Below are 27,864 nucleotides of genomic sequence, written 5' to 3'. Positions count from 1 at the left end.
GAAAGAAAAAGAAGATGGGAGAGAGGGAGAGAGGGAGAGAGGGAGGGAGAGAGAGCAGGGAGCTTTGATAACACCTCTCCTAAATAATTAAGAGTTTGACTTCCTGTCTGTGGCTCCCTAATGCAGAGAGCGTCTGGGATGGAACAATGAGATCAAGTTTAGACACACAGCCTATACACAGGGAAGAGGGGAGAGCGCATACATTCAAGCCAAAAGTCTATACTGACAGGTTGCACATCTGACACCTACTTGGGCAACGAGACCAACTGTGTATAAGAACCATTTTGATGCTTTTAAGGAATATAGCATTTTGAGGGTTGGCAATCTTAAGGTGTGATTTTAACTAACTTTTGTGTTATGGCCTGTTGACGGCAATCCCTTAATCTTGATCACCTAAAACAATAACCTTCTAAGATTGCGTAACTTAATTCCCAAAGCAACGTGGAGTGAAAGGTTTTGAAAGATTTTACAGTAGTTAAATGATAGAGGTCATTGTCCTGCTTTCCCCTTGCTTCTCACAGGTCCACATGCTTCCCACCTCGATCACAGAGCACTCACTGCAGCGACCAGCGGGCTATGCATTAATAAATAAAAGAACATACTCTATTCCCCGCTCTTCTGAATTAATAATGAGCCTACAAAAGACCAATTAAACACATGATTAATGCCATAATCTATATAATTGCAGGCAATAATTCATTGTGAGCTAATGATAGCAATACTTAATATCGATTCACAAGGGGTGCCTCTACAGTAGTGCTTAATTCTTTCTATGAAGTGCCACTTCACAGAACAGCCGGAATTTCCATTAATAGGGGCTGTATTTGTTACATTTCCTCAGGCAGTCATGAGTAGCAAGTGGGTGAAAAACACAGTTTATTAAGGGCCTGAACAACATTGTCTGCCTTGTTAATTTATTTTAGCAATTTGAAATGCAATGTTAGTCACTTAGTAGCTCTGAAAGATGTTTTGCCAGTGTGTTTTGTTAGTCTGTTATCAAATGGACAGCGACAAAGGGAGGGATCAGTGAATGATAAGGGGAGTATGTTGCAGTTTAAGTAAATATTAAAGCTATTTCGGTAGATTCCTCTTTTTTTTTCTTTCCTGTCTCAAGAATAAGAGCATTTTTCCATGGGTGAAATCATTATTTACAGGTCTAGGGACTAATTTGTGAAATGTATGTCTTTCAAATTGGTTAAAATTCTTCATATTTATAACAGATACAAATAGTCGGGTTATGTTACAGAATCACACAATATACTGTAATTTTGCTCTCAAGTCGACTGCTACAGAAACACACACATGAATGAAGGACCACAAAGTGAATACCATGTGTGAGATAGAGCGAGAGTGTGCAGATAAAGGGTAAGAGGAGCGAGAGTCGTGGTTTTGGCTAAATGAGCATTTCCAGAGCCTCACACGGGACAGGGGACTTTAGCACACAGCCACAAGGGGCTGTGACAGTATTACAGCCCATTACCATCTCCGTTTGGCATTGTTTCTCTTTCTCATGCCTCTACATATAAACAGACATGTTTGTGCGCACATGCCTCCTGACCATACAAGCCAACCACAGGTGCCTTGGGAATAGTCTGTTGGCTACTGGCAAAGCTGATGCCTGGTCTGAGTCCAAGGCAGAGGGGAGCAGAGAAGGCACGCGAGTTCAAGCTTTAGAAAAACTAGACAAACGTATAAATAAATGAATTAAACATATAAATAAGTCAATTACTGTCTAGAATGGTTCCTTGTAGAGAAATAGTTTAAATGAATATGTTTAATACATACAAATAAATGTGATTAAATGCCAATTGGACCTTTTCACATTTTATACATGATACTTATCTCTCAACAGTTTAACCCTCAGACTCCTCTGACTGGGCAATATTGACAAACTACAGGAAAAGAGTGAATAAGCAGAATCTTAGTTCATCAGTTTGTTTTTTATAAAGAGAATGCACTACAACTGTGCAGGAATATTACTTTATATTGTTTTATAAAAATGACATAGCAAGAATATTTTAACCTACGGTTTATTTGGTATATTGTCACTGATGATATATTCAGTGTTGTGATTGTGCATATCTTCCAAACCACAATTTTAGTTTTATTTTGTAATGACATAATGCCCACCTCTACCCTGAAAATGAAGCTACACTGCAGAACATTCAGGATGATGTGATACTATGCCACCTCATGTTTGCCTATGTAGTCAAAGTCTGAGGAGAGTTGAGTCAGTTCAGTCTCACCATTTATTATTTTGACAATTCATTTTGTCAATTATGACACATAAGACATATTTTTTGTTAAAACTTAGTAAATGCAATTAGGCTTAAGATTTTGCATTTTACATTTTTTACCTAGTTTCTATTACTTTTTATGATGTTTATTGTTTCACTTCCTTATTGGAGACTGACAGGAAGTGACATACATAGAGGAACACATTTTTAAACTGTTGCCATCGCCATTAAAGGCCCTGAACCTGATATTTTTCCAGGTTGTGGAATGAAATAGTTTTCCGCATTATTGTAAATTGTTTTCAGTATTATCGTGACAGTGATCCCGAAAAAATGACTCTTAAAACTGTGAAATGGGCTTATAAACTTACTGTGAAAAATTGTGATGTTAGAAATGCACTAGAAATGTTGGTAATGAGTTTAGAAAAAAATAATTATTAAAAATGATCCAAAAACTATGGCTATACAGTTATCCATCTAACTAAGTCATAATTACAATAGGATTAAAATCTGTCATATGCACTTTAAAGATGCAATCAAGAGCTAAACTTCAGAGTATTTCTCTCATTGGCACAACGTTTTAGGTCGTTCTAGCTTTTTCCACAATGCTTCACAGTGCAGGATTCTTTTGTACGTGTTGTGGAAGATGGCAGCAGGCCAACATCACTGCTCCTCCTTAAGTTAGAAAAAACACGAATCACAAATCACCCACTCCTGACACAATCATGGTGCGCTACGGCCCTCGGCTTTGCTGCATGGATACAACCTTCATTTACAAGGGTTTTGTAAGGACACTGGGTTACAAGGCCTCAGCTGTCTTATCGAGTTTTTTCACCCTATTGTGGTGGTGGAGAAGGTTTTGTTTTTGTTTGTGTGAACGTAGTACTACACCAGCTGAGTTGATGTGCTGTAATGGCAGGTGTCAGAACAAATGCTATAAGACTGGTAGAATAGTTAATGAAGGTTTTCATACTTTCTATTTACCCCTAAAGATACTCTCAGGGACATATGAAGCTATAGCTTTCTATATCATGGGAAATCAATGGAATTTACAACAGATCAAAACTTTCATGAAACAGCCTTACTAAAAGTAGTGGAATGGGTCTGAGTAATTGTGTGAGAGTTTTCTTTTAGACTAAACCGGTCTCGACCACCATCAACCGTTCTGACACACTGTGGGGCTACGATCAAGCTCCAGCGGAGGGAAACTACTTGTTAAGTGCGGTGCTAAATACTTTCCAAACAAGAAATTCATTATTTTTTTGCTGAACATTAATTTGCCATCCTCCCGGAAGATGACTGCTGAACGCCAAAACAGGCTTGATTAAAAATGACACATTTACAGTATGCTTGTAACTTCTTACATCTCACTTATTTCAAGATAAGTTATACTTTCTCGGGCTTGATTTTTCTTGACTAATCAATGCAAAGCAAAGCAGTCCCAGACAGACCACTCCACTCCCCACCGCATAGGGGGCCCCGGGTTAGAGTGGCTTGGACCACCTTTTGGCAATGGAACAGTTCAGTTTAGGCTGTGGAAACATACCCAAAGCAAACCATACTGCTCCTTTTTAAACCTGGAAGGAAAATAGTTTATGATGTGAACTGCTCAATTTGACGGCCACATTATAATAATTATAATACATACAAAGGTTTGAAAAGTTTCTGAACTCACTCACTCAAGGACAAATATACTGTTTTCTCTTACCTGTCACAGTATAATTTTGGGGGCCATCAGTGTGTGTTAATATTGTCCCCACACTGGTCTGGTTCAGGTAGTAGCGCTGTATGACCCCGTTGGGTCGAGAGGGCTCTGTCCAACTCACAAAGACAGAAGACGAGCTCAAAGCTGTAACAACCGGAGGCTGCACTCCTTCTGGGACCCCCTGCACCGTCACTGCACTCACCTGCACACACAGGACACATTTAACATCTCACATCTTCAGCATACAAAGAATTTCAAATATTTACACATATGAACAAAACAAATGGATATTTGCTGTGATCATTAATGTGTGTGTATCACCATTATTACAACCTGACAAAAATGAATTGTAAACTATGCAATCAAATAATTACATTTGAGAATAAAAAAAAAAATCAACAAAATTGAAAGTGAAGAGCACAATTCAAAACACAAATCCAGCAGAGTGCCTTTTCCTTTCCTGGGGATTTATATCATGAACTTAAGACAAATATCAAACATGTTTGAGAGTACAGTAAGACACACTGACCACCCGATTGTAGATTTGCAATGTTGTATCAGACTACTGTGAATGCTGCCTGAATGTGAGATCACAGAATCACCAGGCAATCTGCTGCTAATGGCAACAGGGATATCCTGCCTTAATAGACTGTCACTAACACTTCCCCCACCTGTCCCACTCTGGGCAATGCAATTAGAACAGTGCTCCTACAACTAAGACAAAACGTGTAAGCCCCCCCCCCCCCCCCCCACACTCACACACACACACATGTACACACACAAACATATGAGACTTGTACACACAAGTAAACAAAAAAAGTGAGGAATAATCAAAGGTACAGACATGGAGATGAGGTCTGAAAAGGCGTATGTGAGTCTACAGTCACTGTAAAATAGTCATGGACAAACAAACACTCGTAGAGGTATTCAGTATTTAATAACAAACAAAATTACTAACTTAATTAATTATAGAAAAATAAGCTGCTGTCGTGGATAGTTAGAGACAGAAATCAAAACGTTGGTGAAAAGGTAAGAAGAAAAGAAGACAGTGTAACATTGAGAGCAGCAGAAAGGCAGGAAACAAATAGCAGAGAAAATGGGGCTAACACATTCAGAGACAGAGGCGGACCAATCGCTCTTCCCTCCACTCTAAGTGACCAACCGTATTAGATCAGTACCTTCTGTTGACACAGCAGGAGTGTGGTTGTGTGCTTGTGTTTTGGTGGCTGCGTGTGGAAAGGGGGCTGAGGCCAGGTAATTGGAGTGGTGTATTGGGTTAGCCCAACTTATCCCATAATTGGGACTGTTTTCACAATTTTCAGTGGTGTACGAAGTAATTCACCCCCTCCATACTTAGCTGGGACTGGGAAGATGGTATTTGTGTGAATATATTTTATGGTTTGTAAGTGGCATTCACACATAACATGTGAACCTGATGAGATAAGATCGAAGTCAGGGCTCTAGACTTTGGGTTAGTTACACTTTTTTACATCTAGGTGCACCAGAAAAAAATGTAGGTGCATCATTTTAGAAAAAAAAAAGTTAGAAAAAAAGGGCATTACTTGCCAATACAGCCCAAAATGCAGATGTAAATGCTCCTTTATCAAATGTTTTCCTTACAGTAGATTAAACTATTGTTACTCTCAAAGAGTATATTGTAAAACCAGGTTTAGGGGGACATTTACTATGCCTGGAGCTAAATTGCAAGTAGTACTTAAAATTAGCGCGTGTAGCACCTGATTTACTATTAGAAACTGTGTGTATTATTCGTGCCACAAATGTGATCTGCAAATGAGTTTATTGCGTGAGCACAGTCTGCGCAAAACTGCGACTGCTCTTATTCCTGACTGAGCGCCTTTGTGGGAACATTTACTGTTATGATGTAAATGACAGACGTCCACAATCAATAATTATCACTTTAATTAAAAACCTATTATTATAGTCAATCCTCTTGGTTTTAAAGAAATAGCCTACAGATTACTTACTGCCTGTGATTTTATTAATTCATTTATTAATCAATTATTTAATTGTGTATGTGAAAAAAAAACCTCCAAGCCTTGCATGCGCTCCTCCGGCGGTATCCATGCGCTGGTCTGAGGAGCACAGCTGCTGCGTGTACGGAGCGCACAGACCCGTGCATAAACTGCATTATATTGTTCTGCGCTAAAGTTTACACCTGTTTCTTAAACGTGCTAGTTTCTTGGGCAGTTTTACTTCACATAGTCCAGATAAATACGACAGTATTCGCTAAATTTTGCGCATTGTGGCAAAATTGCCTTTGTTTGCATGCACTAAGTTGCGCTGCGGCATTAGCCGTTTTTTAGAAACGAAGACTAAGTGATCATTGTAAAAGCTATAGTTTGTTGACAAAGCTCTGTTATCTGCGGAAATAAAAGTGTTTCTTTATTCACCCCGTGGTGCCAATGATATAACTGGTGTCAATGATAAAAATTATTGCTCATATCATACAATAATACAGAGGCTGTACCTGTACACTGTCGGCACATCCAACCCGGTTACAGGCACGCAGCTGGTATCTGTACTCTTGAAAGGGACCAATTCCCCCAACATCCGTAAAGCTTGTCTCATCACCGCGGTAACGCTCTTGTCCATCACGTAATATAACATAGTGAGTGATGTCCCCTGTTTAAGAATGGCATGACATACACTTAGCAGGTGAATTAGACTGTAAAGGGCTGTGTGAATGTTATTGCAGTGTAACACACCATTGGGCCGAGCGGGTGCAGGCCAGTGCAAGTGGATGATGTCATCTCTGTCATTTATACGACTCCATCGGGGCGGTGCCACTCCCCATGGTTTGTCTTCACGTGTAGTCACTGCTATAGCATCACTGCTCCCACTGCCAAAACTGTTCCACCCCTTCACTCTGTACTCATACGGGGTAAAGGGCTCCAGAGCAGAGTCTTTCAGAGAGAAGAGACAAAAAACTCCTCCGTGAATACGAGACACTAAAGAAATGCATTTTGAAAAAAGAATATAAATGAGAATGTGTGCAGATTGTATGTAGTAAAGATTAACCCCCAAATAAACGGCGCTCTGCACTGGAGCAGATGTGTAAAACAAAGTGAATGGCCAAAGCTGTTGGCTGTAACTACCCCTCTGGTGGGCCTTGGTACAGGAGCTTTTTTACATACAGATGTGCGAATAGACAATCGCACACACGTGTGCTTTACTTTTAAGAGGGCTCAGGGACTCTGCTGTAAACCAAACCATGTTTTAACCACCAGTCTGGGACCCTTTACTACACTGTCATAAACACACAATACATAAGGTGGGACACAAAACAAATAGTGTTCATAGATACAGGTAAAGTTACACCCACTGATTTGTCATGTTTTAAACAATATTTATGGTTTTATTAAATAAATCTTCATTACTGATGCATGTGGACCAAAGAACAGAAAGAGCCAGTGTGTGCCTGCATGTGTGTGCATGAGAAACATCTGGTGTATGGTGGGTGGTGACAGCTTTATGTTCCTCAGCCCAGATGGTGTCACAGCATCACCTAGAAATTCTCATCCTAACCACCCCATGACTAAACACACATAGGAAGTTATAGGAAAATATAAGAGGGCCAATATACAAACAGCAGCATCATTCATAAATGCAGACCGCACACAGGCACATACGGGCACATACAGGCACATCACTGATATGGGACTGCAGTTAAGTCAGAATAGAAAGACACCAGGACGACCATACCTACATTTAACGACATATGGATGTAAAGCAAAGGGAATCACCACATTACAGCTATTAAGGCACACTGCAGCAGCTCTATGCAGGCATGTGATTGTATGGATGGACATCTGTCTCCAAAGCAGCTAAACGCAGTGACTGTCACACTAACAGAGCAATAGATATGTGCAGGATGGCTTCTGCAGGTTAGCAGTTTTATAAGTGCATTTTCCAGATGGCCATATTGAGTATTAGTGATTCTTCACACCCCACAAACTAATTGACTTAATGGCATGATAATAACATCATTTTCAGAAACACTTGCATATCTTTATATCAATAGCTCAAATTAGAGTTTCTAATGATATCAAACATAATAGGCTGCATAAAGCAACCAATACAGTCTGCAAATAACTGAACAATACAGTTGACTGTAATATTCTTGTCCTTCCTTATTAGGACAAAGAGACACTTTCCTATGACATCTATAAACATACACTGCACTGGCTTAACCTGTTCATTGACAAAGGACAAGTTAAATGATTCAGATCATAACATGGACACAAAACCTACCTGTATAAGATAGTTGTTTGGCATCACCACTGTAAACCACTTCTTCATGGGATGGGCATAGACCAGCTTCAAGCTGCTGGGCGTCATATTCATATTCACTGAACTCATTTGCCAATTTGTATGAGTACAGGCTTCCATTGAACTCCGTGTGACTGGTTGCATTGTCAATAACTGATGTTTCAGGTACAATACGTGGAGACAGCGTCCAAGTGCAGGAGGTTGTATTTGGATCAAGGTCACAGGAGCCACAGTATGCAGTGGAGGCCGCAACCATAGGACATATGGCACCCTGGAGACACTGGTGCTGCACAAGCATAAGTAAATAAAAGACAACATTACAAACTATAAAACATGTCAATTTAAAAGGTTGAGTGTGGTATGAGTGGTTCGTAATGTTAGAGGTAATGAGAGTTCCTGCCCTTTGTTCCTGTATGTGTGCATTGTGTGTTTGCCAATATGTGTCCATCTCCTGCTGACATAGAGACGCACAAACACCACATGACCACGGCTGATTAATGGGCGACAAAAAATTCAAGTGAAATTACACAATACAGAACTATGGATTGCGTCATTGAAACTGTGAAGAATTCTGAGAATAGTGACACATTGCATAAAATAAAGAAATAGTGATTTTAATTCTGTCACTGTATTCTGACATTGAAACGTGAGTAATTACAAGCAATGACACAATAATTGAATGAGTAAATGGTTTTATATAGGGATGTTGGGAACATCTCGTTTTACAATGATCCCATGCTTACAAGGCAATCCTGTTTAAAAAGTCATATCTAACTCTAAAACCTTATTAAAATGAAAAAAAAAAACAACAACAAAAAACAAATGGATGCATAAAACCTTTGACAGAAATACAATTGCTGACTCACCTCCATAGTGAGGCCTGGCGTGGGTCGGTCCGCACATACTTGGCGCTGAAGATCATAGCCAATGCCATTGCAGCAACTCTCATCCTGAGGTATGACCTTTGACCCACAGCACTGTAACTTCACTGTCGCGTTACCCACAGAGTGTATTGTAGGATATCCATCATGGTCCACACAGCAAAGAGAAGTGGAGGAGTTTATGTATTCATGTCCACAGCAGATGAAATCTGAAGAGAAAAATAAAAATATACAGTAGATGAAGCATATTCATCAGTTAATCTAATTTAAAGTTTATAGTTTTAAATTTTATATTTGTGATAACCATCATTATTACATCATCTTTTTCTGCTCTGCATGATTCCGCTTCCTTTTTCATCTCTGTAGAATTTTTTTTGTGCACATGAAGACGGAGCATGTTTTTCTTAAGGCTGCCAAATCTGACAGTGATTTGTGATATAAGCCTGCCACCATTTCCCCTTCAACTGCAAGGTGACTTTTAAAATACATGATTCCATTTCTTTGTAAATTGTTTGCAGGCACCCATCAAATATGAAGAAGACCGCTTTTTGAGCTTCATGTTAAGCTTATAAGCCTATAGCGTCACAATATTCCCATCGACTATTGGAATATGTTTCTCATTAAATGGCCAAAACAATTCTAACTATTGAGTTTTTGCATATTGGCACATTTTAAATGAATATGTTTCACAAATGTTGCTGTTCTGTTAAATAAGTATAGCATAATGTCGAATGGGCTCGTTACCATAAAAGAGCTCAAATCACATCAGCAAATATATAGTAAACATGTGTCTTTATATATATCATACACGACAACATAACATGGCAAGGCAAGTTTATTTGTAAAGCACAAGTAATGCACAATTCAAAGTGCTTGACAGAACAATAACGTAATTAAAGTAGGCGATGTAAAACTCCATGAAAATATAAAATAATTTATATCTGCTTCTTTTCTCTTAAAATGACATAATATGTTTAAGCGGAATCCCCCTCAAAGTGAGCCGATTTGAGGTCAGACACTGTCCTGTTGTGGCCTTTCAGTGGATTAGGGCTATATTATTATACTGCCATTTCCCTGAGTCAGCAAAGTAACCCCCAGCTGTGAGCATGCATTGGAAATACAAATGAGACTGGTAAGGGACCGCATGCTTTGAATATTATATTATATTTGTACCAATGGAAAATAGAATAAATCACATTATAATGACTGAAAGCTCCTCATTTGGAATCATATACCCACGCACTGTAAGACCTGGAATCCGTTGTCATTATTTAGCTTAGAGAAATAATCAAATAAGTTTCATGAGGTCTTTATCAATATGATCCTTTCAGTCGCTGACATGCTGATCTGTCGTGTGATCTACCTCCAGCTGTGGAGCCCATTTCATCTGACAGCACACATTAAACACCACTGCTCTGTAATGTGGCCTGGGCATCTAACGGGACAGCGGCTAGTTGTGGCATGATATATTTTTAATTGTTTAACGACTTAATAAGCCTTTGATCCTCTTGCATACAAAACACATTTCCCTTAAAGCTAAATAATTCCGCTGCTGTGTTTTATATTTGCGCACATCAACATGTTGCAGGAAAATGCTTGGTTTGAGTGTGAGATTGTGTGACATAAAAGCAGTCTGACGGCCAGTAACTTACTTAGCAGCTGCAGCTGTTGCAGAGTGGGTGCTTGGGGGCCAATTCCCCCAGCGCCTTATTTCAGCTTCAATGACGCAAAAATAAACAGCTCAACACTTTTGTAAAATAGCCATGCTTCACTTATCCCTGGTGTTAACATCACAATCTCTATTCTCTATAGTCCACTTGCACCTGGCACTAGTCACCTTTGACTGGACCCTCATCGTCCCACCCATCGCTGAGATTCATTTTTAAAATATTATATGAATGTACTGTTCTTGATATCTCTTTATAGCTTGTTGTTCTTTGAATTCCCCTCCTGTAGGAAGTGTCTCAATGTAGCATAGAAGTAGCTCTAAGTACATTTGCTTGGTCTAGATTAGTTGCAGAGCATCAATATCAAAATATCAACACAATAAAGTGAATGACAACCAGAGGTCTGGATTGGATGTAGTATGTCATACTCTGCATAAAAAAGGTAGCCAAGGGAATATCATATTATATTCTCATACTCAATGTATGGCTTTATCTCAGTATGCACATGACATGACATAGGGTTGATTTTGCCTTCTATGAGCTGGGAATGTGTGTGTTTGTGTGTGTGTGTGTGTGTGTATGTAGAGACAGCATTTTATCACGCACCTCTTGTTTTCTGTTTTGAATTGCCCAACGCTTTCTCGCTAATCTTCAGATTTATGTTGGATTTGCATACATTCGTTAATAGCATCGGGAGCTTTGCGTCAACACAAGGTGCTTAGACAACGTGAATTATTATTAGGGTTTCAGCCATTCCGCTTAATGATAAGTCAATATTTAGCCACGCCAAAGAACAACTGATAAAAATGTGTATCATGGATTAGGGTTATCCGAGCTCTCCAGGAGACCTAAACTCAACACAACTTCCAACAAACCGATTACTTTTAAATCACATTATAGGACAGGGGTTGTAATGTGTGCAAAATGCAGCAAGTAAATCCATAGAAAATGCCTTGTTCATGTTATAAGGTCGACGCTTGTGTGTCTTTTCACTGCAGATGTTTGCTTGTGTATGTGAACTTCCTGCTCCGAAGGGGCCAGACGATGTGCCATGTCGAGAGATGAAATCGCAGTGGATGGACTCCCTCACAGTGTTTCTCTGTAGACAGATGTGGATGTTTGAGCAGCCAGCATGCATAATGGAGACACTCACACACACCTTCCCTAGTCCCAGTTGACCGCTTGTCCTCTTGTCTTTCTAACGGCTTTTTTATCTCAGAAGCATTACCAGCTGGGCCTGTGTTCGACAGTGTGCCCAGCTCATGTATGTGTGTGCCACTGCGCTTATGCGACCTCCCTGTGTGTGCCTGTGTATTTTAGTAAATACTTTGGTGGCAGTTATATTTTCACCGCTCTACAGGGATTCACAGAGGAGGAAGACACAGCAAACAGCTGTTCCTCTGTGTGCTTAAAGTATCACCAAGAGAGACAGGAAACGACAGCGCGAGGAATGAAGAACATGAAAGAGAAAGTGACACTAAAACTAAGTTACTCTAAGAATGGACCACAGCACAGCCAGATTAAGTGATCCATTGTGCTTGTATACACACTTTTAGTACACATATCATTTCTAATATTCAATTTCAAATATTGTGAATCTTTGGAAAGTAGCCTTAAGAAACTATACACGTCGCCAAAGTCAGATTTAATTGTATTATGGATAATTTGTGCAAATATCAATACATTAATTCAGACATTGCTGTGACAATAAACTGAGTTTGTGTATGCCTGATTGCCTGTATGCAGCTTAACACACGGCAGCAGAGTGGTTTTATCCTTGCCAGTCATTACAGTAAACCCAATAGAAAAGTCATCATCATAAATACATTAACAGCGAGAGAAATGTCTTCTTGCATTCACCAAATACTTCATCTTCTAAAGGAGCCAAATGCTGCTATTATACTGGCCATTTGCAGCCAGCCATTGAGTGTGGCTGATGCACATACATAAGCACAAAAACAAACGGACAAACAAAAGAATCACGAGACAGACAGAATAAAACTAAATACGTTCATTAATAATAATCAAACACAACAGGCTTCTTGGTATAAAAAGCAGCGCAAATAAGATTGTACAAAGCAGAAAGCAATGTGTGTTCTAAATTTTGCAAACACACACAAATACTTCTACTCAAAACTCAGCCAGACTCAGAGTGAGCAAGCTTAACTACTGGGATAATTTCCTTACAGCAAATGGTCAGTGTGTCCTTGAAAAACATATTTGATTATTACTTTTTCTCCCCCTCCTCTTTTTTCTTTTAGCATCATCACAGCCATTTTCATCACGCGCTCTGATGATGGCATGGCAAGGCGCGTTAAGATAACACCCCAGCACCGCCAGGCTTTTAACACTTAAACGGTGAAAAAGGATATTCAGATTTGTCCTTGAACGTTTGGATGGGGCCTGCTGTGTTAGGCCAGAGCAGGGTAGTATGGGAAAGAGTTAAAACGGCACGGCAGTTTATAAGTTGCGGATAGAAGCGCTAAACAAATACCCTCTCCGAGACGTGAAAAAGGGAAAGTGTGAAGGGGAAATGCTGAGTCCATTGAACGCAGAAAGCCAAGAGACTTAGAGCACGGGGAGGCCAAGACAACACACAAATTTCTTGAAATGTTTTCTGATCTCACCTAAGTCGAAGCTTAACATCTTAACTGCAAATTCAGAGGAAAAGAAAGAGGGGCAAATGAAGAGCTTAAAAGTTCAATCAATGTGCAGCACGGGAGAAAAAGCTAAAAGAAAATGTAGGTACCCATAGCCAAAAATAAACATTGCTTAATCTACTTGGAAAAAGAAATGAAAGCTGTTCAAACACAGGCAGATTTATGTAACTGGAGACTCTATAACAACTCAGGGCCAAGGACATGATTAGACTCTCTCAATTATGAGAAGAGAACTAGTGGGAAGTGGCTCTCGAAACAAAGTGCTGACAATTCACTAATATTTTAGACAGTAACCTCCCAACCAAACCCACATGTACAGTGGCCACACAGAGAAAGCAGCACGTCAGTGACACAGCCACAGCTGCTCCACTTGCTCATCAATGTCACTTCAAATCTGTTCAAACTAAATACTACTGTGCACATATTTGCAAATTTTTAAATACACTAATTAAATAATAAAATGTGTTACTACTATAAATATTAATGTAAAAATTAAAGTGAATGTAAAAAGATGTAAATGAGATGTTGAGAATATTCCATCAATGTGTCTTCATATCATATATTAATGATGAATGGTCAATGAAAGAAGTAACACAAGCAAAGTAAAATAAATTCACTTTTCAAAGAAATGTTTGTTTGATTTTGGAGGAGCTTTGTTTTTGAGATTGCCAAAATGCATCATTTTGCTCAAGTTGAAAAAACAGATGAGAGAACACACAGCTGACTGTGTTGTGCATTTGTTTGTTGTGATTGTGTTTGACAGGTTTAGTGAGATTATGTTTCAAAGGTTTTTCACCAGATGAATCTCAAATCTGATAGTCTGGTCCTGCATGTACGAGTGCATAATGCATGTTGGATACGGGGCTGCAGTTCGAAGCACCTTTTTTGTATCTTGGTTATGTGTGTGTGCATTGTTGTGTATTGCTGTACGTTAGTGAATGTGTGTGCACATGTGCGCTCAGGCCGGTGCCGTATCTGTTGCCAGACGGCTGTCTCCTGGCATTGCTGTTCCCCTGCAGTGTGTGTGTATGGTTGTTGACAGTGTGGACGGTAATGTGTGATAGATCGCACTTCAGGGACCCCATAATCACATCAGCCTAACCTAGTCTATCAGCTGGGCACAATGGGATACCCTTCACTCCTCCTTTAATCTGCCCCATCTAGTTCTTCACAGCTCCTCCGTCCACCCCCTGCTTTCACCCACTTTCTCTGTTCTTTACACTTTTCTTTATCTGTTACAAAGTGTTTTTCCATCAATTATTAAAGTATCATTTTGTTTTTTGACTTAAGCAACTTCAGACATTTACTGATATTTTCAGAAAGAGAAACTTAATGCCAAAACTTTGTCGCACACCATTAAAAGAAGTAATCTATGAAGACGGTGAGAGAACACAGTGAGAGTGACTGGTGCCAAGGTTAAGTATTTTCTCCCATAATAGGTGTTGCTGTTTGCACATGTGTGTCTGAGTGTGAGTGTCTTGAAACAGACGTGTGGGGTCGAGGTTGCATAGCTGGCCCCAGGGCTCCCCGACAGTGCAATGCACCCGGCAAATGGCCCTTAGCCTCGCTAGTGCTGCTAGCCCTCCGATCCATCATACCATATGTTCTCAATGGGGATGCTAACGCTAATGACTGATGAGTGGATGGAAAGGGGCATAAAAAGGAGGGGGAAAGATGATGACTAGAATGAGAAAAAGAAAGGATAGTTAGGAAAAAGAGGTGGAAGGGCAGGGGCCTTCATGCACAGTAGTCACAGAGAGGCTATTGGATGAAACTTATAGATGTTTTGTAGCTTAACACAGTAACTTGACTGCAGATTTGTACAGACACAGAGAACTGCATTACATTACAAAAAAATATGAAAATATTTTTTATTCTCCTTAAGTTACTATCAAGTTATGTGTCACTATTTTAAAAGTGATTACTAGATGAGAGTGTGTCTGTGGGATTGCAGAAGGTAATGAAGTGCTATAGGCTGGCCCATATGGGGCTATTGTTTATGTGTGATGAATAGAGTCCACGTGTCAGTCTCTGGCACTCACTAAGTGAACCCTGCAGAGGGCACCCTGTTGACTGGGCGTGTGTCTGTGTGAGAGAATGCACTGTGTCTATATGGAGAGGGGTGAGTGTGTACTCGCCCTGCTGTGTGCTTGGCAGTGCCCTCAACAGTGCAATCCTGAGTGTGTTTTATCATCATGTGCCATGACAAAGATGTCTAATGACACACACATTCAGATCCACACACTCTCACGGACCCATCTGTGCAGTGGTATCCGGGTGCTTTGGGACACCGCAGGAGTGCAGGAAAGGGAAACGACCCTTCGTTCCAACTCCTCTACCCCTCGGATACATTTCTGTTTTCAGTAACAGCACATCCCACTTTTAAGTTACATTTACGTTTGGTTTCACTTACTCTGAATGTATGTATGCACCATTCCGTCCTCAGGATCACCACAGCAGACAAGAGAATGATCGACAACTCTGCCTCCACAACACTGGAGCTCATAGCCATCATGGAGGGTCCCATCACAGCAGAGCTGGCCACCTCTAGCAGAGTAAGGAACTCCCCCACAGCAGCTGTCACCAAGGCCCACGGAGACCCGGCCCTGCACGTGGTCAGGGCAGCAGTATTCATCTACACAGACAAAGACACATGATAGTGTGTGTACAAAGAATTGGATGTCAAAAGGGCTTCTATTGTCCAAATGAGCATAGATTGTGTTTGATACTTACTGTTCTTAACATGAATGTAGTACCATCCACAACACTGATGATCAGGCAGAGCTGGGACTAGTTTACCATTGCAACACACTGGAGTGGCTGAATGTTTCCAGCTTTGGTAAGTGTCTTCACAGCAATAATATTGTTTTTGTTTAGGGAACAGCAGACCACCGCAGCAAACCTAGACAGGTGCATAAACACATAAATTGAAGCATGAGAAGAGTAAATCAGCGCGCAATTTACCTATAAGTCAAAACCCATACTCTCAGATTTTATGTGGCACATGTTCAAGATTACTTAGAGGGTATATATATATAACTAGGGCCGTACAATATATTTGTTAATTATTATAACTGCAATATTAGACAACACAATATCTGTAATACAAAAATCAAAAATGTTGCAGTAACAGAGGTCTTCAATGCCTTCCACAAAATTTTAATGAAAGACTGTTAATCTACATAATTTTAATTGTAACAAAAATTATCATTGTTTGTTTTAGCTTCAACAGTGTTTCAATCTTTAAACACAACAATATAAATGTTGTGATATTCATAATATGCAATATTTTTCTGCTCTGTTAGAGTGAGCATTTGAGGCATTAATCTGAAGCCAATGTGTATCAGAACAACGTCATCCTTCCAGAGTGTCCTTGGTTGACTTTGTTGCTGCTTCCATGTGCATATCATTACTGTATAGCCACAGCAAATGTATAAGCTCATTCTACACATATGATCATTTTAAATAAAAGATTGCGCAAATAATCTTTGGAGCGATGAGATCACATTCACCTCTGTGTTGGGGTGGAAGCAGGACGTGCCACACACAGCATGAGTTGCAGGACACTGGATGTAGGTACAAGTGAACCCTGTACCGACTGCCTTCTCTGACTCTGAGTCACTGCCACATGACCTGATGGTCCGTCGTAAGACCTCATAACCCAGCATGATCCCACTGGGCTTGCCTGGAGGGGACCAGTCCAACCTCACTGCCCTGACAGAGGTGGAAACATAAAGAGTTGGAGACAAAATGGTTCTAAAAATGTCATATTTTTGTGTCATAATGTTTATGACACATTACAAACTATTGTTTGTTTGTTCATCTATAAGTGTATCTTGTGTTACCTGGAGCTAAGTGCTATAGCATTTGGTGTGGCAAAGTCCACAGGCAGGTCCTCCACAGTAGTACTGTGAGTGGGATTACTCCTGACACAGGCATATACAGTACACACCTCCACCTGAAGCAACCATAAACACATAATAGACAGGAGCTCTGAATATACTGTATATATAAACATTTATATTACATGTAGTACATGCGCACACCTGCACACTGTAGACGGTAAAGGGCAGTAGGTCCAGGAGCAGACAGGAGCCTGAGCTGTTGTCTAAGCTGGCCTGTAGCTGGTCGTCTACATAGATGTTGTAAGCTGTGACTGCTCCGTTTGGCCTGACCGGAGGTGACCAGAGCACTCGCACTGCACTACTGTTAACTGGAACTACTTCAGGTGCAGACATCCCTTCAGGCTCTGTGAGAGCGGAGGTCACCAAAACAAATAAAACAAATCAAATTACATTATTAATACTTTAAATAATACAGTTAGTATTCAAACCATCATAAAAGTTCTCCGTAAACCACATGTTAGTGTATTTAGCTGCACTATGGTATACATACAATGTACTGTTTTGCCATTAAATTAATCAGTTAAAGTAACAATATTAACCTATAAACAATTGCATTGTCTGCTAAAGCAATGAATCAGATGGACATAACAATAACCAAGTTCATACGGACGTCAAAAGAACCCTACCTAAACAGAAAGTCGCAGAGGATATGAGAGAAGCCATCACACAGACACTTTCTATTGTCATAAGTGAAAGTGCACTCAGCTACGAGAAGTTAACCCAATTCATTTGCTGCCAATGCACTTACCTAAACCCACCCTATTGCTCCACATTTCATTTACTGTGAGATGTCATTATCAATGCAATACTGCACAAGAGGCGTACTTTTCTTTACACACAAAGGCACCCAGAACACCTACGCACACATTTTTCCTGCCAATTAGTCCTGATGTTAGCATTGCCCTATAGATTGCAGGCCATGTTAGGGGTTGAGCTGCATTAGTTTAAAGATATTTGGCCTTGGTGTGTGTATAATATGTGTGTGGGCTCTCTGTTATGGCTGTAAAATAATGAAATTACCTCTAGAGCCCGCTCAGTTAAACGAGCCGTGCTTTGCCTTTAGCACCTAATGATTTTCTAATGTTTTTAATGCACTTTTTTATTATACTGCTCAGATTAGAGGGAAAGTGAGTAGAGGCATTTGACATATGATTATATCTAGACTGAGTGAGACTGCACAATGGTTAGCGAAATGAAATCAGCCAGAAATAAGGGCTCAAAAGTAGCAATAGTTGGGAACAAAGATGGCAAAATGACAAAGGATAAAGTCAAGTTATGTGTCTCTGTAGGTTGTGCATAATGTTTTCATGTTTTTGTACTTAATACTTAGTTCTATGGGATAATGCCAGTGATAAAGAAATTATATTTAGCCTTACCCAAGTGAAGTGGCAATTTAATTAATAAAGTTGAAAATCTAAAATAAGAGAGAGGGATTATTCTCCATAAAGATTTAACTGGAACTTATGGTCCTTATGTACAGTATGGTTGCATGGTTATGGAATGTTTAACACATCTCATGCCACATCCAGCACCTTTGAAATAAACATCACAAATATGCCAAACCAAGAAAAAAATGGTGAAATTGTTAAATCTTAAATATAATTGTTTACCAATATTCTGAAGTAATAGTCTCCGAGACTAACCTGCCATTTAAAGGGTCATTTATCGAGACAGGTGCAAAATAGTGACAGCTATTAGGAAAATGCATATAGCTTTTTATTTCATTTAAAGCAGTACTAAGTAACTCATACCCCAAGAGGCCATAAGCGCCACTGCAGGTGTTGTAGCATGTTATGTTTTTTTATGTATTAATTGTTCGTGAGAGTAAATACTAAGCTGAGAAAAGACAAAGGGAGAGAGGGATATTGTACATCCAATTACACAATGGAGATCATTTTGCCGATTAGCCTGTTAGCTTCTTCTTCATGATTCCATTAGTGTGTATTGGTGCCTCCTACCCGGTGGCAGCGAAGTTGCAATTGTAGTTTTCTGGTCAGAGACACCAGGGGTAGATGAAAGACCCCCCCCAATCATCCCATTAACACTTGTATTACCCCCAGAAGGACTACGAAAATGATTTATTAAGGTAAATAAGTTACTTAGTACTGCTTTAATAGAGTATTAGAGCCATCAATTAGATATGTAAATGAGAGAATGCTGGGTGGGCAAAAAATGCACAAATGACTCAGCTGCTTTTGCACATGCTCCTTATTTTGCTTATGAGCAAACGCATCGTAAATGATCCCCAAAGTGTGTAATGGAGTACAATATCTTTTTTAAGTCCAACAATTCGGTAAAAAACTTAAAGACGGAAAGTCGAAAACTGAATTTGAGAACCTGGTAATGTTTGTAATTAATTCAACATACTGAAAAATGCCGTTCAATAGAATGATCACTAGACAAAAATGAAAATAATAGCATACAAAAATCATGCACATGTTTTGGATGCTTGATGTAGTAATTAGTACAAAATAATACGCTGAAAATTCAACACGAATACTGTAGCAAAGATGTAGAAGACCTAATTTTTGTTATGCTTGTGATTGCATGCTGTGGTGTGTGTATTGTCTGTGTGTTGCCAACAAGCCTTTTACAGCATCTTAAATCTGCCTCACACTCACACTTTGTATTGATTTTATGCCTCACTACATGACGTGTTTAACATCTCCAGGACAGTGTGGAGTCAAAAAGAAACACATTACAACACTTAAATTAGTTTGGACAATTCATTGTGTACTTCACATGTGTGGTACATGTGAAAAATCTTGTACAACAAATACTTAAATGGCAGTGTACTAATTATATGCCTATAGTTTGATGACATGGTTTAAACATCAATAGACGAGCCATTTCCCACATACCTCCATCCTCAGTGGTGATATTAACGATTGCCTTAGTTGTATTATGTGCTCCATTAGACACATGTAACGAGACTGAATACATGGTACTGGGCCAGAGGTCACTGATCACTGTGGATGTGACATTGGGTGGAAATATGTACATTTCACTTGAGTGTATAGATTCGACCATGAGAAAATATGACTCAACTACTCCTTGGAGATCCTGAACAACTGAAAAAAACGGAATGGGCAATTTAGTAATGATCATGATAAAAAAAAGAGAGATGAACATGTTTGGGGGGAAAAGTGTTTGCTTACGTGGCTCTGTCCAGTTGATATATATAGTGGTATGGTTGAGGGGGGAAGCAGACACCGATGGAGGGCTAAGGGGAATCCCTGCCATTGTAGTAGCAGAAAAAATGTCGCCTGAAGAGTTTCCCACATCATTGTAAACCACAATCTGATACTGGTACTGGGTAAATCTGAAATGGTGGAAAAAAAGCAGATTATTTCACATTCATATTGATTAACGGGTACACAAATTGCTACAATATATACTGTACATTATTTCATGTATGCTATCATAACAGCACTATAGTATAAGTAATTGTTAGCTGGTTAGTTTTCATATACATATATAATTACACACATAAGATTTTTTTTTTTTTTTTTACAATAGTGAAACTGCTGTTGAGCTTAAAAGTTTACAATTTTTTAGTGCTTATTTTGAGCACAGTGAATTACTATAAACTTGAAACAAAGAGTACACCCAAAGCTGTTTAGCAAGCACAGAGGGGGAAAAATCTGCTTCCACCAAGTGCCAAACTGAGATTAGGGGATGCTGTGTGAAAAACAATTTAATTCTTTGGGATATTTGCTTAATGTATCTTTGAGCGGTATTAAAAGATCGGCATCAGCAGAAGCTCGCCGATCGGCTCTGCACACATGGTTTGCTGCAGTGCCGTCGTTTGCTCTAGAGCTCATTTCAGTAATCTCACCTGCTTAGGCCTTTATCTTGGTAGAACAATTTGGTGCCAGAGTAAACATGGAACCAGTGATGGAGATCTTCAGCAGGGGAAGGGGTTGTGTCTGTCGGTGTGGGGACTGGGGCCGGGCCCAGGGGCTGGTGGGTTTTACGCCTGAGCAGCATGTACCTGTGTGGAAATTTGAAGGAAGAAAGTAGGCGAATATAGCGTTGGATGTTTAGGAATGCATTAACCAACGTGTACACAGATGGCTCAATCCAGTTAGACAGATACTATGCATGTATATGCCGACAAGCACACAGGCTTACATGCATTGACTCTTCCTTATCGCTAATTTCCCCCTCTTCTGTTTTTCATCATGTCTCTTCTCTTGCGTTCACTGTATCTCATTCCTCCTCACGCCCCTCCCTATGTTGTGGTTTTTTTTCTGCATAGTTTGTGTTTTCCTCTCCCCACAGTGATGCTAATTTCTGCTGTAATCAGAAGAGAAGGGCTTAATGCCGCCTTTTAACCAACCCACTTAGACAAACACACTGAGCTGAACAGAGCAGAACAGAGACAAGCTCATGCATTTTAATCATTCGCCAGAAAAATAGACCTTTACTTTAGGCCTAATCACTAAGAGAGAATAGGACAAAAAAAAAGGTCTACAATGTGCATTTAAAAAAATAAAAAAATAAATTCTCATTACCAAGGCAGCTTGTTCCTGTGTTTAGAATGCTTACGTTATGTAGCACCAGAACAGGCCCAAACAAGCTGTGCCAGATACCAGACCTCTTTAATTCTACATGCATTGTAGTGTTAGAAGTCAGGACAATCCAATGCATTTGTTCAACTTCTTCTGCTTAATGTAGGAGTGAATGAGAACTAACGAGCTACTACAGGCTGTGGGCAGCATACAGTCACTGGGCTCATTTGAATTTACCAAAGATAATACTATTCAATGAAACAGACACTAGACTAGAGTTAATTTAGTATTCCAAATGTTCAGATGCCAGGACACAAACTAGTGACAAACTCAAGGACTAAAACACAAAACCGAGTGCTGACAGAGAAGCAAGAGTGCTAACCACTCAAATAGTCATTTGAAAACACTATTATATCAGCCATCAAGATAAACTGCAATTTTTTCCTTCCCATTGCTTGCTGACAGCTACTTCTTAAGAATAACCGAGCTGGGTAAACTGTGATAACTGCCAAACTTAATACAGTGTTAATCCTATTACCTGATGTTGGGTCCATTAGGTCTCTCTGGTGGTTGCCAGGAAATTGCCAAAAAGGATTCACTGACCGGCACTATAGTCAGTGGAGCAAGACCTTGAGGTGCAGTGGGCAGAGTGGTAACCAGTGTTGGAAGGCTTTCAGTGCATCCTCCAACAATACCAGCACCACTGGAACAGGTCACAACAGTGACACTGTAGTTAGTGAAGGGAATGAGGTCTGTCACAGTGAGGTTGTATTCAGATGCACTGTTGTGAACAACACGGAGGTCTTGGAGGCGAATCTCATAGCTGTGGATCTCTCCGTTTGGAATTAGAGGCGGGGACCACATCACCTGAAACAACCGGCATTATATTGTAGTTAGTAAAGTTAGAAAAGAAAATGATAAAGGATTCACTGTTGAACTCACTGAAAGAACTACCACATACATATATCAGTATGGAAAAACCGTGGCCTAGTCCTTTAACAACACATTCTTTGAATTATTTTTCATAGGACAGACATTTCCTGCTTTACTTTGAAAGATACAATGCCACAGTATTAAAGGAATAGGCCACCGTTTTTACATACTGAGATATGTTCTGACCTTAGCTTTGACGAGTTCTTTAGAACCTGTCTGGTCTTCCCCCGGCCTTCTGTCACGTAAACACAGCGCAGACGGCGTTAGCATTTAGCCTCTCCCTCTCTCCTCTATAGCTTCAAAACAGGTCAAGATAGAAGCTACCAAGCTCTTCCACATTTTCCCTATTTAAATATGGTTACGTGAAGTGTTCCACTACAAAGTATAATTACACAAAATTAAACAATGTGGATTTTCTAAGCGGATAAAAGGGGGAACTATATTGTAAGGCATAATAATACCAGGAGTAGTTCGAAATCCGCGCAGTAATCTTCACTTTACTGCGCAGGAGGCTTCACTTTACTGTGCGGATGCCAAATTACTCCTGGTATTATTACGCCTTACAATATAGTCCCCCCTTTTATCCGCTTAGAAAATCCACATTGTTTAATTTTGTGTAATTATACTTTGTAGTGGAACACTTCACGTAACCATATTTAAATAGGGAAAACTTGGAAGAGCTTGGTAGCTTCTATCTTGACCAGTTTTGGAACTATATTGGAGAGGGGGAGAGGCTAAATGCTAACGCCGTCTGCGCTGTGTTTACGTGATTGAAGGCACGGGGGAAGATCAGACAGGTCCTAAAGAACTCGTCAAAGCTAAGGTAAGAACATATCTCAGTATGTAAAAACAGTGGCCTATTCCTTTAAATTGCTTCACTAAGAGATGGTAATGTAGCATCAGTTCAAAATACAGAGTCACCGATGATCTAACAGACTAATACACATCAACTGTCATGTATGACAGCTGATCAGTTAAGACCTTGTTGAGAATTACTAATGTAAGTGATTAAGTGGTCAGCGTGTTGATGAGAGCCTTATTAATGAATGTCAAGAATAATTATTTTCCATATAACCTTGATATTAATTTAATAAGTGACACTATGAGGTTATACGCACTCGCATACGTACACACAAAATTACATATGGGCAGGGTCATGTTGAGTTAGGCAGCTCATTTCCCAAAGTGCGTGTTGGGTGTGCTTTGTGGCGGAAGTCATTTATAGATTGAAGGGCTTGATGTAATCTGGAGATGGTGAAGACAGCAGAGACCCTGGCATGACACGAAGCTCCGAGGCTGTGGCCATATACTTTCCTCCTCAGTATGTGAGAGTGTATGTGGAAGAGAGGTTAACACAAAACTTCAGAGTCAAGGTGTTCCAGCAGGCAAAAGCTTTTTTAGGAAAAATAATATCAGTCGGAGAAAATATTTGCAAAGCAGCTGTTACGTCAAGATGTTTTACACAATAGAACTGCTACTTCAAGTTTGATGGTTTGACGTAGCTTTAACGTTGGATGACCTTAAAGGAACAATGCAATAATGCAGAATTAGAACCAGCAAAGAAGGTACATATATATCTGCTATCCAGTATGATAATGCTCAAAGTCTTACAGTACTTTTAGCTTTAACAAACCAAAAGCCAATTCAAATTTCTCTATTGTCAAGGTCAGCTGGGAACCGGGAACAGCCTGCCTGTCTGTCCAATTAGCAAAATCCAGGAAGGGACACTTTGCCTATTGGACCCCTGACCCCTAAAGCTGTGCTGCAGCAGAGATGACAGGGGCGGTCCTGAAATGATGGCAGGCATTAGCATTTTTCTGCAGTTAGCATTAGCGCGGAGCTGAGTGCATGTGAATGCATGTTCGTGTATGCAAAGTTATTGTTTCTTAGACTTTCATTGATGGGCCTTCATGTAGGATTAGCTTAATTCTGGCCCCTCCTTCAAAATGGCCGACAGGAAGGAAACTGCTTCAGACAGGGTCACAGCCCCTCCCATTTCCTGAAGGGGACCTTGAATCGAGTGTCTTCTCTTTCTCATTAAATCACGAAAAAGAAAGATGAAGAGCATCTTTGACATTGCTTTGTCTTTTCTATTCTTACAAAGTGTGTGATGGGTAATATTGTCATTCATAGATATAAAATCTGTAAATGTAAAACAATTTTTCAATATTTCACAGAACATGTCCATAATTCATAGAATATCTACACCTGAATTGCTTCTGGCGCTAATACCCAAACAGTGGGTGGGCTTAGACCAGCAGGTCGCGATGGTCTAGTGGTCACGTTGACCCAAGGACCTATAAAGAAAAAATAAATAAATAAATAAATAATACATTATGGGATTTTTAACACGACATTCTGATTTACAGAGTAAACAAAAACTAATGTGACTGACCTGTTGCACTGCCTGCCTGGTTTTGAAGGACCAGTCGAAATTGATAGCTTGTCCATGGACTGAGAGCTGATGAAGAGTCCAGAAAGGACAGAGGAGGAGGGTTTGGTAGGAGAAATCCCACAGTGGATATCTGATTGGTGCCAGCAACCCTCCTTTCTATCACCCATCTAAAGGCAAGAAACATATTTAGTATGTGCCAATTTGAAGGTGGCACTGAGGTACTTGAATGCTAACCGTTCCAGTTGGCCGTTGCTGCTCTCTGGTGCTCCCCAGGACAAGAGAATAGAGGTGGGTGTATTTGAGTACACATGAGGTGCAGGGACATCCTCTGGAGGAGCTGGAAGAGTGCGAAAACTTGGAGATATCCCAGATGATGTGCATCCCACAATTGTGCATGCTTGAACCTACACAAATAAACAGCACAGTGTGTACATACTATATTACAAGCATAAAAGTTGAATGTGGCCATTAATGGGTACCTGTATCCTGTAGGTGGTGTATGGTAGAAGGCCAACATAAGAGTAGCTAGTCGTGTTCCCGTGAACAGTGACAGATTGGAGGGACAGATTTGTTTTGACAGAGGTGAAGTTTGAAATAGCGCTTGTGAACTTGGACGAGAGCAAAGTATCGTCCTGGCTGCTATTGTGTCTCTGAGTCAAGTTATGTATTGAAAAACCTGAAGTATAGCTATAATGGGATGTAGTGGCTGTTATTTCAGTGTTCAAATCTGGTGTTGTAGATGGTAATCTTGGTTTACCAGTTTCACCATGATTAAAGTACTTTTCAGTAACTGATGAGTTACTTTGAACCACAGATGTAATTCTCGAGTTAGGTTGGGTATTTTTCCCAGTGTCTAAATTGGTGTAGAGATACAGAGTATAATTTATGATCCTGCCATTTGGTTCCAGGGGTGGAGCCCATGTAAGTATTGCACTTCGAGGATAGAGGCCTTGGACCATTGGCGTGTTGACTGGTCCTGGTTCTGTAACGGCAAAAAACAGAAAGAGCAGTGCATTTGCGTATTTCTCTTGAAAGCAGACACTATAAAGCTGTCGCACATACTTAAAGCCTTCCTATGTGACAGAAGCACAGTGAAGAGGCTACACATGCCAGGACTCTGTGTGGGAGGTCATTTTAAAGGTAATGCCCCCTCTGCCCTCCTCTCCCTGCATTTACATCCAGCTGAACTACACTATAATGGACACACACAGACACATGTCCAGATACATACACACTCACTTTTGCCTAACTCATGCACACGTACCCACTTGCACCCACAGCGCTGCCGTATAGCGGTAATGGTTCTGTGTGAAGGGCAAGCAGATCAAGGTGACTGAGCGGACTGAGGGAGCGTGCTGCGTCGCTAAGTGCTACCGCTAACCGCTTTCCCAGATGGCAAAGTGAATGTGTGTGTGTGCATAAAGAGTCAGTCGGAGTTAGAGACTAAAAGACGACTAGCAGCCGGTGCACATGAAAGAAGTGTGCAAGCATGTAAATGTGCATGTCAACCGAGATTTACATAAGGCGCTCATCATGAGTCTAAGTTGCAGATAATCTCTGAAAGATAGTAAAAGAATTGTTAAATAGTTGTTTGACACCCAACACTTTTTTGCCAAAACTGAAGTGGAAATAGCCACTTGCAAAAAAAATCCCCAAAAAAATCAGTGGGTCTAATTATGTTAGAATAATACTGTTATGACCCTCGAGTTTAGATCTCATATTTCAGTCTAACCTCGAATGTTAAATAATTTAAATATTAATTTCAGAGCATAAACTGCAAACTTGCAATGTTTCATTATTTTCCAAAATCATGTAGCCCTAGAGAAAAGATAAACTTTTTTTTGTAGCTTGTCAGCTATGCCCTCCTCCAGCTCAAATACCAATACACTTTATCACAGGTACACATAAACAAGCATATAAATTGTGGAAGCAAAGCTCGGTTGAATTTACAGAACACCTAATTTTTGACTCTATTGATCAGTCTCATTTTTAGGATCGGCTGTTCTTGTCCTTTTGAAATCCATCCTTTAGTCGCCCTGCTAAATAAACAATTCACAGAGTTGACCTTTTGGGTTAACAGGTTTTTATGCCAGCTCTACTCAGCACTCACACTGATTCAATTACCACCAAAGGTCCACTGAACCCCAGGAATAATCAAGAGGCCGTCTGACTGTCTGTATGTGTGCCCAGTATGCATATGTTGTATTTCCCTAAGCTGAGGGTTCCTTCTTTTAGTGACCATCTAACCATGACTTTCCTCAGTCTTATCAAAACTAAATTTGGCACAATCTGCTCGCTCTTGTCCACACCTGTCTAACAGGCCTTGTTGTTACCCCTTATTCTCATTCCTTCGGCCTCCCTCCCCCAGACCACCTCTCCCTCTAAGTGTTGAGTGTTATTTAAGCTTTACTGGCGCGTGTAAAATTCTGCAATTTGAAGGGCTGTTAAGTTTTTCAATTGAAATTTTCATTTAACATGCAGGTGATGCTTTTCCCTTTTTTCAATTTTTACTGAAGCATTACTGCCGCACGTCAAGGGGACATGTAGCTAACGCAAATTTTAGCGCCATCCATTGTTACTAGCTGCTACTTTCCTGGTCCGGCTCTGTTCCTGTCTATTCTAGGTCCCGAACATTCGTCTTTCTTCAACTCCCCCTACACCACTCGCCCTTGTTCCCTGT

General features: G+C 40.1%; 1 protein-coding gene across 1 annotated transcript in view; it reads right to left on the bottom strand.

The window, feature by feature from the left end:
* The window catches only part of ush2a (Usher syndrome 2A (autosomal recessive, mild)), a gene marked incomplete at its 5' end in the record, with an annotated part of 121,725 nt that overhangs the window by 31,169 nt on the left and 62,692 nt on the right, over positions 1–27,864 (bottom strand). Inside the window, 18 exons of the mRNA XM_079554493.1 lie at positions 3,943–4,141; positions 6,428–6,582; positions 6,666–6,863; positions 8,212–8,515; positions 9,096–9,319; positions 15,851–16,072; positions 16,171–16,339; positions 16,950–17,151; positions 17,283–17,395; positions 17,484–17,686; positions 20,204–20,413; positions 20,501–20,664; positions 21,181–21,336; positions 22,395–22,723; positions 24,998–25,086; positions 25,185–25,351; positions 25,419–25,588; positions 25,664–26,166. Coding sequence (XP_079410619.1) covers positions 3,943–4,141; positions 6,428–6,582; positions 6,666–6,863; positions 8,212–8,515; positions 9,096–9,319; positions 15,851–16,072; positions 16,171–16,339; positions 16,950–17,151; positions 17,283–17,395; positions 17,484–17,686; positions 20,204–20,413; positions 20,501–20,664; positions 21,181–21,336; positions 22,395–22,723; positions 24,998–25,086; positions 25,185–25,351; positions 25,419–25,588; positions 25,664–26,166 — 3,777 coding nt within the window. The remainder of the gene's footprint in view (positions 1–3,942; positions 4,142–6,427; positions 6,583–6,665; positions 6,864–8,211; positions 8,516–9,095; positions 9,320–15,850; positions 16,073–16,170; positions 16,340–16,949; positions 17,152–17,282; positions 17,396–17,483; positions 17,687–20,203; positions 20,414–20,500; positions 20,665–21,180; positions 21,337–22,394; positions 22,724–24,997; positions 25,087–25,184; positions 25,352–25,418; positions 25,589–25,663; positions 26,167–27,864) is intronic.

This window comes from Gobius niger (assembly GCF_951799975.1).
Source record: "Gobius niger genome assembly, chromosome: 4".
In the NCBI taxonomy this organism is placed as follows: domain Eukaryota; kingdom Metazoa; phylum Chordata; class Actinopteri; order Gobiiformes; family Gobiidae; genus Gobius; species Gobius niger.
The sequence above is the reverse complement of the archived record's forward strand: the minus strand, read 5'-3'. Positions and strand labels throughout refer to the sequence as shown.